This window comes from Taeniopygia guttata, chromosome 5, assembly GCF_048771995.1.
Source record: "Taeniopygia guttata chromosome 5, bTaeGut7.mat, whole genome shotgun sequence".
Classification (NCBI taxonomy): Eukaryota; Metazoa; Chordata; class Aves; order Passeriformes; family Estrildidae; genus Taeniopygia; species Taeniopygia guttata.
The window spans coordinates 12,875,062-12,886,489 of NC_133030.1; the positions used below are offsets into that span (position 1 = coordinate 12,875,062).

General features: G+C 64.0%; 1 protein-coding gene across 1 annotated transcript; it reads left to right on the forward strand.

The window, feature by feature from the left end:
• Window positions 1-242: 242 nt before the first annotated feature.
• Window positions 243-5,282, forward strand: LOC140684217 (scavenger receptor cysteine-rich type 1 protein M130-like; the record flags this gene model as incomplete). Its single annotated transcript, XM_072929418.1, has 11 exons — window positions 243-1,092; window positions 1,181-1,501; window positions 1,566-1,868; window positions 1,942-2,256; window positions 2,408-2,791; window positions 2,867-3,175; window positions 3,263-3,634; window positions 3,716-3,859; window positions 4,008-4,103; window positions 4,317-4,400; window positions 4,639-5,282. Coding segments are annotated over 11 exons (3,429 nt in total), but the record flags the coding sequence as incomplete, so codon positions are not given.
• Between the last annotated feature and the right edge of the window lie 6,146 nt (window positions 5,283-11,428).

Sequence of the window (11,428 nt, forward strand, 5' to 3'; positions counted from 1 at the left end):
CGGGAGGCGCGTGCGGTCGCCGGCGCCGCCGGGAGCCGCCGCGGGGTGACCGCCTCCTTCCTGCCCTGGCGGCGAGGCGAGCGCGGGGCCGCAGCCGCGGCAGCAGCGCCATGTGCCAGCGCCGCCGCGAGGGACCGGGGAGCTGGCACCTGGCAGCGCCGCGCGGGGCCGGGGGCTGCTGCCACCCCCCGCGGGGGCTGCGAGCTGCCGGGAGGGGAGCGCCCCGAGCGTGGGGCCTTTGAACTTCGCAGGTGCCCGAGCTAGATGTGGTCCCGCGGAAGGTGTCGGTAGGATGTGGGCTGAAGGCTGTCGTCGCCGCCAGGAGGGCTCTTGTCGGGCTCCAGCAGCACCGTTGGAGGCCCGGGGGATGGAGGCAGGGCCCCCGCGGGGCAGGTGCAGTGGGGGGGCTGTCTCCCCCCGGGGACATCCGGGTGGCAGCCCACTGTGGCGAAGCGTGTGACGCCAGAAGCGCAGGCGAGGCTCATATTTGGGCACGGAGCAGGTTATTGGAGGCCGCGGCCCCGCAGCCGGGAGATGAGGCGCCTGATAAAGGCTGCCCCGGTGCTGCTGCCTGCGTTGGCTCGGGCGCAGACCTGAGGGAGCTTCCCGGCTGCGCCGGCTCGGGGCCGGTGCCGTGGGGCCGGTGGCCATGGGGCCGGTGGCGGCGCTGGGGCTGCTGCTGTGCGTGCGGCTGTGTGCGGGTGAGTGGCGGCGGGCGGGAGCGGGGCCCGCGGCGGTGGCGGGCCCGGCTCAGCAGCCCCCGTGCCGCAGGCTCCGGGCAGCTGCGTCTGGTGGGCGGCGGCGGGCGCTGTGCCGGGCGCGTGGAGGTGGAGCACGGCGGTGAGTGGGGCTCCGTGTGCCTCTACGATTTCGACTGGGAACCTCGCTGGGCCGCGGTGGTGTGCCGGCAGCTGGGCTGTGGCCGGGTGGCCAAGGCGTCCCCGTACGCCCCGTTCGGGCAGGGCACTGGGCGGATCTGGCTGCAGCTCTTACTCTGCCGAGGTGGTGAGAGTGCGCTGGAGGAGTGTCCACACTTGGGATGGGGACTGCACTTATGCGGCCACGACCGGGATGTGGGGGTGACCTGCACAGGTAAGGGGACACGCTGGCCGTGCAGGGACAGGCACGTTGTGCTGGAGCATCCTGGGCAGGTCTGAGCCGTGCCGGTGCCCCTGTGCAGATGCCGTGGAGCTGAGGCTGGCGGGCGGCAGCAGTCCCTGTGCCGGGAGGGTGGAGGTGAAGCTGCAGGGACAGTGGGGCTTGGTGGGAGACGACGTCTGGGACATGGAGGACGCCGAGGTGGTTTGCCAGCAGCTGGGCTGTGGCTCGGCTTCCAAAGCCAACTACGCCCGTGAAACCTTCGGCATAGGGAATGGGCTCATCAGCCTGGCCAGGGTGGACTGCGGTGGGTACGAGGCCATGCTCTGGGACTGTGAGATCCGTAACTGGGGACCCTATAAATCCTTAAGCCATTACTGGGACACAGCTGTTGTCTGCCAAGGTAGGAGCTGGGCTTATGGGGGCACGGGGCACTGCCTGCGCATCCCTTGACACTGGTCCTGCAGGATTCTCCCGGCTAGTCGGAGGTGATGGAGCCTGTGCCGGGCGCCTGGAGGTGCGTCGGGGCCGGGCCTGGGTCGGTGTCTGTGAGGATCAGGTGGACATGAAGGCGGCCCAGGTGGTGTGCAGGGAGCTGGGCTGCGGTGAGGCGCTCGCCATTCCTGGCAGCGCTCGATTTGGGAGAGGATCAGGGTCATTCTGGGACGGTGACTTCCAGTGCAATGGCACCGAGTCCCTGCTCAGTGCGTGTGCCCGGCGTCTGCCCCTCAGCCAGGCCTGCGCCGGCCCTGCCAGCGTCATCTGCTCCGGTAAGTGCTGGGGACGGCGGGAGCTGTTGGGGTCCCTGCGGCATCGCCCCCCTGACCGCTGTTCGTGCCGCAGCCTACACGGGCTTCCGGCTGGGGAACAGCAGCTCGGGATGCTCCGGGCGAGTGGAGGTGGCAGTGAGGGGGACGTGGGGATCCGTGTGCGCCAGCGAGTGGGACCTGGCCGATGCGCACGTCCTGTGCCGCCACCTGGGCTGCGGCCGCGCCTCCAGCGTGCCCCCGGGAGGCTCCTTCGGCAGCGGGGAGGGGACACTGCGGCCGGACGCCTTCGGCTGCCACGGGAGCGAGCGGCACCCGGGCGAGTGCCCCGTGGCCGTGCTGGGGAAGCCGCCCTGTGTGCCCGGAAACGCCGCCGCCGTCAACTGCTCAGGTGTGCAAGGCGGCTCTGCGAGGAGCCTTAAGGGCTTTTGGGAGCCTGCTAAGAATTGGCAGCAGTGGATGCCGGATATATTTTGGACTGAAGTTCCATCTGAGGCAGGTGCTACAGCTACAGCTCCGTGGCTCTGCTGCTGAATTTGCAGGTGCTGGCTTTGTCACGACCCTGCGGCTGGTGGGTGGTCAGAGCTTGTGTGATGGGCGGCTGGAGGAGTCCATAACCAGCCCAGCCTGGCGCCGTGTGCCGCTGGAGCAGTGGAAGTCATGGGATGTCAACGTGGTATGTTCCATGCTGGGCTGTGGCCAAGCCAGGGATGTTTACTCTGCCTTGGGTACAGCTGCTGCATTGAGCAGCAGCCCCAGCCTGGTGGACATCAGGACTGACGAGATGGACGGCGTTTTGGACGTGGGCTCTGCACTGACCGGCAGCCCTGAGGAGATGGATGACCAGCTGGAGGGGAGGGGCAATGTCTCAGGGATGGGCCCTGCGCTGAACAGCAGCCTGGAGGAGATGGCCATCACCTGCTCAGGTGGGTGTCCCGAGAAGGGCCAGAGGTGCGGGTGCCCCAAGCAGCCCCCCCAGCCCATTCCTTCCCGGCCCACAGGCAGCCAGCAGGTGAGGCTGGCGGGGAGCTCGGGGCGCTGTGCCGGGCGCGTGGAGGTCTATTCCGGGGGCAGCTGGAGCTCCGTCTGCCAGGAAGGCTGGGAGCTGCAGGACGCCGCCGTTGTCTGCCGGGAGCTGGGCTGTGGCACGGCACTGGAGGCCCCGAGCCGGGCGCGCTTCGGTGCCGGCACGGGGCCGCTGTGGCCGTACGTGCCCGACTGCTCCGGCTCCGAGGAGTCTCTCTGGGAATGCGGGCGCACGGAACGGCGCGAGTGCGGGCGCGGTGGCGGGGCAGGGGCCGTCTGCTCAGGTCGGTGCCGGGCACCCCAAGGTCAGGGCCCGGCAGAGGCCCCGGGGGGTTCCCGGCCGTGCCGTGACCCCCCCGCACCCCTTGCAGAGCAGCTCTCGGTGCGGCTGGCAGGAGGCCCTGGGCGCTGCCGGGGGTACCTGGAGGTGTCCTACAACGGCACCTGGGGCCGTGTCTGCGCTACCGGCACCAGCACCGACACCGGCACCGCCGTCTGCCGCCAGCTGGGCTGTGGGCACCGGGGCTGGCTCTCGGCTGTCCCCACCCAGCAGCCGTCCCTGGCGTGGCTGGCCTGGGTGGGCTGTGAGGACGGGGCCCGCTCGCTCTGGGGGTGCCCCTCGGCCCCCTGGCACCTGCAGAGCTGTGGCACCGGCGGCTACGCCCAAGTGGAGTGTGAGGAGGACAGCGATGGCACCTCTGAGGGACGCACTACCCCATATCCGGAGGGTGCCACCAGCACAGGTAGCTCTGCCCGTGCCTGCATCCCCCACCGCAGGCTGGCTGGGATCCCCCTCCCCTCACTGCCAGCCTGTGTCCCCACAGGTGTCCCCAGCAGATCGCCCTCAGCAGTGGCCGTGGGGACTGTGCCTGTGCCCACTGTGCTGTGCGTGGTGCTGGGGACGCTGCTGTGCCTGTCCCTGGGTGCCCTGGCCCTGCTGCTGTGCCGTGCCCGTGCCCGGCGCCGAGGTGGGTCCCGGTGGATGGGGGTGGGGACAGATCCGGTCTGGGGGTCCAGAGGCTCCTGTCCTGTGGAACAGCTCTGAAGGTGGCCGGGGTGATCCCGGTGCCACCCACAGGGCCCAGGGCCCCAGGTAAGTGCTGCATCTGGTTCCAGGCCCTGGCAGAGCTGCAGATGCCATCTCCAACGCTGTCTACGAGGAGCTGGATTACAAAGCCGTGCCAGTGTACCAGGAGGTGCCCACTCCCCCAGGTGGGTGCCGCCCTTGTGCCCCGGCTGTGCTCGGAGTGAAGGCTCTGCCTGACAGCCCCACGGCACCTCTGCGTCCTGGTGGCCCTGCTGTGGTTCCTGGCCATGGGCTGTGGGTGTCCCTGGGTGCCACAGCGGCCCCGCTCTGTAGCGTGAGGTTCTGTCACCTGCAGAGCCGCTTGTGGCCACCCCCAAGTCCCTGTTTGCTCCCTGCAGGTTCCCTGTCGGAGGGACGGGTGAAGAAGCTGCCGTATTACACCGGGGACAGCGTGGAGGGGAGTGACACCGAGGCCGCCCCAGGTAGGGCCACAGGGCAGGAGCCCAGCAGGGAGAGCTGGGGACAGGGGGCACACCCAGGCTGGGGGGCTGAGGGGACAAATCCTCCCCCGCCTTGTTAGTGTGCAGAGAGACATCGCCTTTCCCTGTGGGACCACAGGGCCTCCAGGAGCTGACCAGTGGAAAGGCTGGCAAGGATGGCGCAGCCAGAGCCCTGCCAGGGACACTGGTCACTGCCATGGACCCCCTCTGATTTTCCCAGATCCCCCTGCCCGGCCCGAGCAAGGAACCCCGGAGGGCTACGACAATGTCCTGGATGTGCCACAGGAGGCCCCTGCTCCCAGCACTGGGGACATCTCTGAGGGAGTGACACGGCAGAAATCGATCTGTGTCCTCCCCACAGGTGAGAGGGCTCAAAGCTGCCCTGTCCCCTCTGTCGAGCCACTCCAGGGCAGGGTTTGTGTGTGGGGGCAGGCAGGGCCCCAGCACAGATCCATGGGTGCTGTGCTCTGACCCCCGGTGGGGTCCGTCAGGGGGGACAGGGAGCTGCCTGCCCCTCAGGCACCTTTCCGTGCTGTCCCCAAGGTGGGATCTGCTCCCCTCCATGTCCCCCAGGAGCAACAACAGACTTCTCAGATCCGAGCCCTGGGAACACCGACTATGATGATGTGGGCAGCAGCGCCCCGGCGACACTGCCATGAGGATGTCCTGGCCATGCCACAGCCCAGGGGACACGTGTGTGGCAGTGCGGTGGGGCCCTGTGCCCAGGGAGGTCTGGCCCTGCCCATGGAAGTCATCCCTCGCTGTGCAGCGCTGCAGGAAAGCAGCTCCTGTGTAGGGATTTCCTTTGATTTCAGTTTAAATTTCCATTTTTCCTTATTAAAAGCCAAACTGGTCAGAAACTCACTCCCATGCCTGGAAGCTCATTCTGGGGCTGGCACTTCCATCCCGTGTACGCTTTTGGTTGGTGATGTGAGGCAGGAACTGGAACCAGAAACACATCCCTGGGGATGGTGGGCTGAGGGGGGAGGGCAGAGGAGGATTGCTGGGCGTGTCTGCAGGGCCTTTATTTATCGCTGCCAAATGCACAGAAGCGATGCCAGCAACAGCGAGGGGAAAAGGGAGAGGGCAGGAGCCGGAGCCCACCCCGCAGGTGCCGCAGGATCTCCTCCCCGTGCCCCGCGGGTGGGGCAGGCTCAGCCCCACTCTCAGCGCCGAGAGCTGGGCTGGGAAGGGCTCTGGTTGTTGGAAGGACTTTTCCTAAAGGAGGGAAGGTCTCCTGAAGGAGGGGAGCGCCTTCCTGCCCCCCGGCAGCAGCCCACGGTGGCAGGGCGGCCGGGCCATGGCCCCTGGCTGCGGCACGTCGTGCTCCAGGAGGCTCCCGATCTTCAGGGCGGGCTGCAGAGCCCGGAGGGCGTCCAGTTCCTGCAGCAGGGCCTGGCTGAAACCGTCCGTGCTCAGCCTGGGCGTGGAGGAGGCAGGAGAAGAGGAGAAGGTGCTGGAGCTCGTGGCGAGGTGTCAGAGTCCAGAGCATCCCTCTGGCTGCCCTGGATGACTCGAGCCCCTGGCAAAGAGCCCAGGAGCCTTGGCAGCAAACGGAAAACACCTCTGGATTCGAGTTTAGCCTGTGGGAGAGGCTGGCGAACTTACATGAGGAATTACACGCAAAAAGGGTTTGAATGATGTCATAAGGAAATTGACACAGAGTGGAAAAGTAGAATTTTGGGATTTGTTAGAATGAAATTCAGGGGTACAAGATGGAGGAACCTGGGCATGCCCTAGCTTCTTCTTCCTTCTTCTTGTCCTCCATGTCTTGCTGTGATAGTGACACTTTTCTATTGGTTAACGATAGGGAAACTTGTCAAACGTAGATTTTAGGCATTGGTACGGGAATTGTAAACTCTGTAGATGTAATTATGGGTCTATAATGTGGGAGCCGCCTGGGGCGGGAAGGAGACTGCCACGGCTTCTGTGCTAGCTAGACCTCGGCAGGTCAGAAAGAAACTCTTGTAGATAAGGGAAAAGAAACAACCTTGAAAAGTCGGCTTCACGCATTCCAGACCTCTTCTTCAGCGGCCGGGCTAGGGAAAAAGGACTTTCACACTGTTGGGGTCTTGCCCAGTGACCCCGACAGTTTTGGCCTCTCTGGGTGGGCACGGAGCTCACCAGAAGTGCTGAACATCTGACCCTAGCCCGACTAGAAAACTCCCTAAAGAGGACGGCCCGAACCCTTGCAGAGTGCAAGATTCTTCATACTCAACTCGGAAAGGAGAAGATCCAAGGGCCCTGGGTGTTCTCCACCTGTTATCTGCTGGACAGAGACCAGGAAAGCTTCTGGACTGATTTTGCAGACGCCGCCGCTATTGGGCGAGGACCGAAGTGGGTTTCGGGAGATACGTGAAACCCTGCCGGACTCTGATGCAAGCAGAGGCTGAATCTGAGAACAAAGAGGCAAGCACGCAGACGTGAGAGGACATCCACAAACATCTCTTCAATCCAGAATTTCAGGACTTGGGTGTCATTGCCTTGCAAAGTCAAAATGTTGTTTTTGTGCTTCATTCTGTTGTCAATTGCCTTAGGCAATTCCATTGCCTTGGGTAATTTGGCAGATTTTCCCATGCTCCAACCAAAAGAAAACGTTTGGGAAACTTTGGCCAATGCAGCAGGTTTGGACACCATCTGCTTGACACGTTCAAGACTGAAAAAACCATGTTCAACATGTCTTCTGAGCTTGCCAGTGAGTGAATGGCCAGTTCCAAAGAACATCCCTCCCAAGGTTTCACAGGTCATTTCGAATCCTGTGGACGGATGGGAGGTTTGGACACATTTTCTCCCAATGGTTCCTTTTGAACCTCAAGAATTGGAAATTCTTGGTTCAGTGACGATGAATTTTTGTATAGAATTTGGCATTTCAGGAGTGATGCAAACAAATAATAAAATGATAGATGTCGCCCCAAATAATTTCATTTCCAGAAATGCCTCTTCTTGGTGTAATTACACCAAGGTGTCAAACAGACCATCCCACCAAGCCCCAGCGCAATTGCCACAAGGGGTCTTTTTCATTTGTGGGGACAGGATTTGGCCTGCTATCCCTGCAAATGCCACAGGCGGTCCATGCAGCATTGGAAAACTGTCATTGCTACCACCCGATTTGACAATCTTGAGAGGGAAAAAGCATAGGGGGAAAAGAAATATTAAAAAATGTGATCCAAAGTGTGATGATAATGCTTATACATGGAACAAGGCTCAGAGAACTGTGGCTGCAATATTCTCGCCACAAGCAGCATCAGGGGTAGCCTTGACTCACCTGGATCGGATGGGGTGTTGGTTGAGCAAACTCGCCCGTGCTGTCTCTCTTGCACTGAGTGACGTGCTAACAGATGTCAACAGTGGAAGACGGGCAACTCTTCAGAACAGAGCGGCAATCGGTTATTTATTGCTGACACATGGGCACGGGTGTGAAGAATTTTAAGGCATGTTCTGCATGAACTTGTCAGATCATTTTAAATCAATCCATGAAAACATGAAGCGATTGCAGGAAGGTATAGACAAATTTGGAGAAGTTACTGGATCTTGGTTGAATGATTCGTTTGATTTTTTTTGACCTCTCACCATTGTGGAGGGAACTTTTGAAAATGGCTTTTTATATTTTAGTAGGGCTTGCCAGTCTTCTGCTTATTTTTCCATGCCTTTTTCAATGTGTGCGGCGAGCCATGAACAGGGCTGCCAGAGAGGTGTTTTTGGTGCAACGAGAAAGGGGAGCTGTCGGAGTCCAGAGCATTCCTCTGGCTGCCCTGGATGACTCCAGCCCCTGGCAAAGGGCACAGGAACCTTGGCAGCAAATGGAAAACACCTGTGGATTCCACTTTAGCCCCTAGGAGAGGCTGCCGACCTTACATGAGGAATTAAAATTAAAACGGTTTGAACGATGTAATAAGGAAATTGATATAGGGTGGAAAAGTAGAATTTTGGGATTTGTTAGAATGGAATTCAGGGGTACAAGATGGGGGAACCTGGGAGTGCCCTAGCTTCTTCTTCCTTCTTCTTGTCCTCCATGTCTTGCTGTGATAGTGACACTTTTCTATTGGTTTAGGACAGGGACACTTTTTCTAACGTAGATTTTAGGTATTGGTACGGGAATTCTAAACACAGCATATATAAATTTGCATATATTACGTGGGAGCTGCCTGGGGCGGGAAGGAGACTGCCACGGCTTCTGTGCTAGCTGAACCTCGGCAGGTCAGAAAGAAACTCTTGTAGATAAGGAAAAATAAACAACCTTGAAAAGTCGGCTTCACGCATTCTAGACCTCTTCTTCAGCGGCCGGGCTAGGGAAAAAGGACTTTCACACTGCCGGGGTCTTGTCCAGTGACCCCGACAGGGAGGGAGGTGCCGAGCCAGGCTGGATGCCGCTGCGGCCCTGCCTGTCCCGCAGCCTGCGCTGCCCGGCTCGGGAATGGCGGGCACGGAAGGGAAGGTGGCAGGGCCCTCATTCAGCGCAGGCTCCGCAGCGGGCAGGCGGGATGCCGGAGCTGCTGGCAGAGCTGCAGGACGCCGTGGGCTCGCAGCTCGTTGTCACTCCGGCCCGGGCAGGTGAGACGGGGCCCCTGCAGCAGCCGCGCAGCCGGGGCTGGGCAGGAGGCGCCCGCCAGCCGGCAGCTGCCCGGCCTGTGGGAGCTGGGAAACAGGCAAGGAGGGCTTTGGCCTCGGCTCCCTCGGCTGCTGCAGGTGGGAAGGGCGGAGCAGCGGCTGAGGTCCTGGCAGCAGCAGGGGCTGGTGAGGCGGCAAGAGCGCAGCCCGACCAGAGCCCTCGGGAAAGAAGCTCCGAGCCCACCGCGGGCCCGCGGAGGTATCCGTGGGGTCGGAGAGCTCCTGTCCCCTGTGGCCGGGGCAGCAGCCGCCCACCCGCCCAGGCCGCCGGCGCTGCCCTCCTGTGTCGGCCCGCAGCGCCCTGGCCCGGTGCGGGCTCGGCGCGGTGCGGGCGTGTGTGAGCGGAGCAGCCCCGGACAGCGCCCGGTGCCGCAGTGCCCGGCAGCGCGGGGGGATGGGGCAGGGCAGCTCCCGCCGCCGCCGCGGCGAGGGACCGGGACGTGCTGCCCGTGGGGAATCGCTGCGGTGCCGCCGGGTGGGGAGCAGCGGCAGTTCCCGCTGCTCCGTCTGCTCCGCGGGGGAGCCCGGGACGAGAGTCCGGGAAGTTCGGGTCGTTCGCGTAAGGAAGGGTCGGGGAAAGCGGGATCCCGACCAGGTGAGGGACCCTGAGAGTGACAGCGGGATACGGGGATCAGGAGGAAGAGAGACTTTAGTGTGAATTTTTTGGTGCTTGCAATGTGAAGGTGGTCAAAGCCCTTTTATATTTCCTAGGACAGCCTTGGGAGGAAGCACTTGGGGTCGTTTCTGTATTCCTGCGGTAGCAGCCAGTGGATTTAGGTAGGGAGGGAAAGGCGACTGTGCCATGGGAAAGCTGGGCTGAAAGGGGTGAGGGAACGTGAGGTGTGGGTGTCGGAGCGGGTGTTCCGGGAAGCTCCGGGGCCAGCGTGAGTGAGAGGAGCCGCAGCTGGAAGGGGCGTCGGTGTCCGCGGTGCGAGTGGATCCGTGCGTGGGGAAAGCGGCGGCAGGGAGTGCGGTGCAGGGTGAGAGCGGGCAGTTCGCTGCGGAGCGCGGCTGCCGAGCCGCAGGGGCCGGAGCGGCGGGGCAGGAACGGCGGAGCGGCGGCGTTATCGGCGGCAGCGCGGGCGTCGGGAGGCGCGTGCGGTCGCCGGCGCCGCCGGGAGCCGCCGCGGGGTGACCGCCTCCTTCCTGCCCTGGCGGCGAGGCGAGCGCGGGGCCGCAGCCGCGGCAGCAGCGCCATGTGCCAGCGCCGCCGCGAGGGACCGGGGAGCTGGCACCTGGCAGCGCCGCGCGGGGCCGGGGGCTGCTGCCACCCCCCGCGGGGGCTGCGAGCTGCCGGGAGGGGAGCGCCCCGAGCGTGGGGCCTTTGAACTTCGCAGGTGCCCGAGCTAGATGTGGTCCCGCGGAAGGTGTCGGTAGGATGTGGGCTGAAGGCTGTCATCGCCGCCAGGAGGGCTCTTGTCGGGCTCCAGCAGCACCGTTGAGGCCCGGGGATGGAGGCAGGGCCCCCGCGGGGCAGGTGCAGTGGGGGGGCTGCCTCCCCCCGGGGACATCCGGGTGGCAGCCCACTGTGGCGAAGCGTGTGACGCCAGAAGCGCAGGCGAGGCTCATATTTGGGCACGGAGCAGGTTATTGGAGGCCGCGGCCCCGCAGCCGGGAGATGAGGCGCCTGATAAAGGCTGCCCCGGTGCTGCTGCCTGCGTTGGCTCGGGCGCAGGCCTGAGGGAGCTGCCCCGGCTGCGCCGGCTCGGGGCCGGTGCCGTGGGGCCGGTGCCGTGGGGCCGGTGCCGTGGGGCCGGTGGCCATGGGGCCGGTGGCGGCGCTGGGGCTGCTGCTGTGCGTGCGGCTGTGTGCGGGTGAGTGGCGGCGGGCGGGAGCGGGGCCCGCGGCGGTGGCGGGCCCGGCTCAGCAGCCCCCGTGCCGCAGGCTCCGGGCAGCTGCGTCTGGTGGGCGGCGGCGGGCGCTGTGCCGGGCGCGTGGAGGTGGAGCACGGCGGTGAGTGGGGCTCCGTGTGCGTCTTCAACTACGACTGGGACGCTCGCTGGGCCGCGGTGGTGTGCCGGCTGCTGGGCTGTGGCCGGGTGGCCAGGGCGTCCCCGTACACCAGGTTCGGGCAGGGCACCGGGCGGATCTGGCTGCAGCCACACTTCTGCCGAGGCTTCGAGAATTCCCTGGAGGAGTGTCCACACTTTGGATGGGGACGGCACTTCTGCGGCCACGAGCTGGATGTGGGGGTGACCTGCACAGGTGAGGGGACACGCTGGCCGTGCTGGGACAGGCACGTTGTGCTGGAGCATCCTGGGCAGGTCTGAGCCGTGCCGGTGCCCCTGTGCAGATGCCGTGGAGCTGAGGCTGGCGGGCGGCAGCAGTCCCTGTGCCGGGAGGGTGGAGGTGAAGCTGCAGGGGCAGTGGGGCTCGTTGGCAGATAACGACTGGGACAAGGA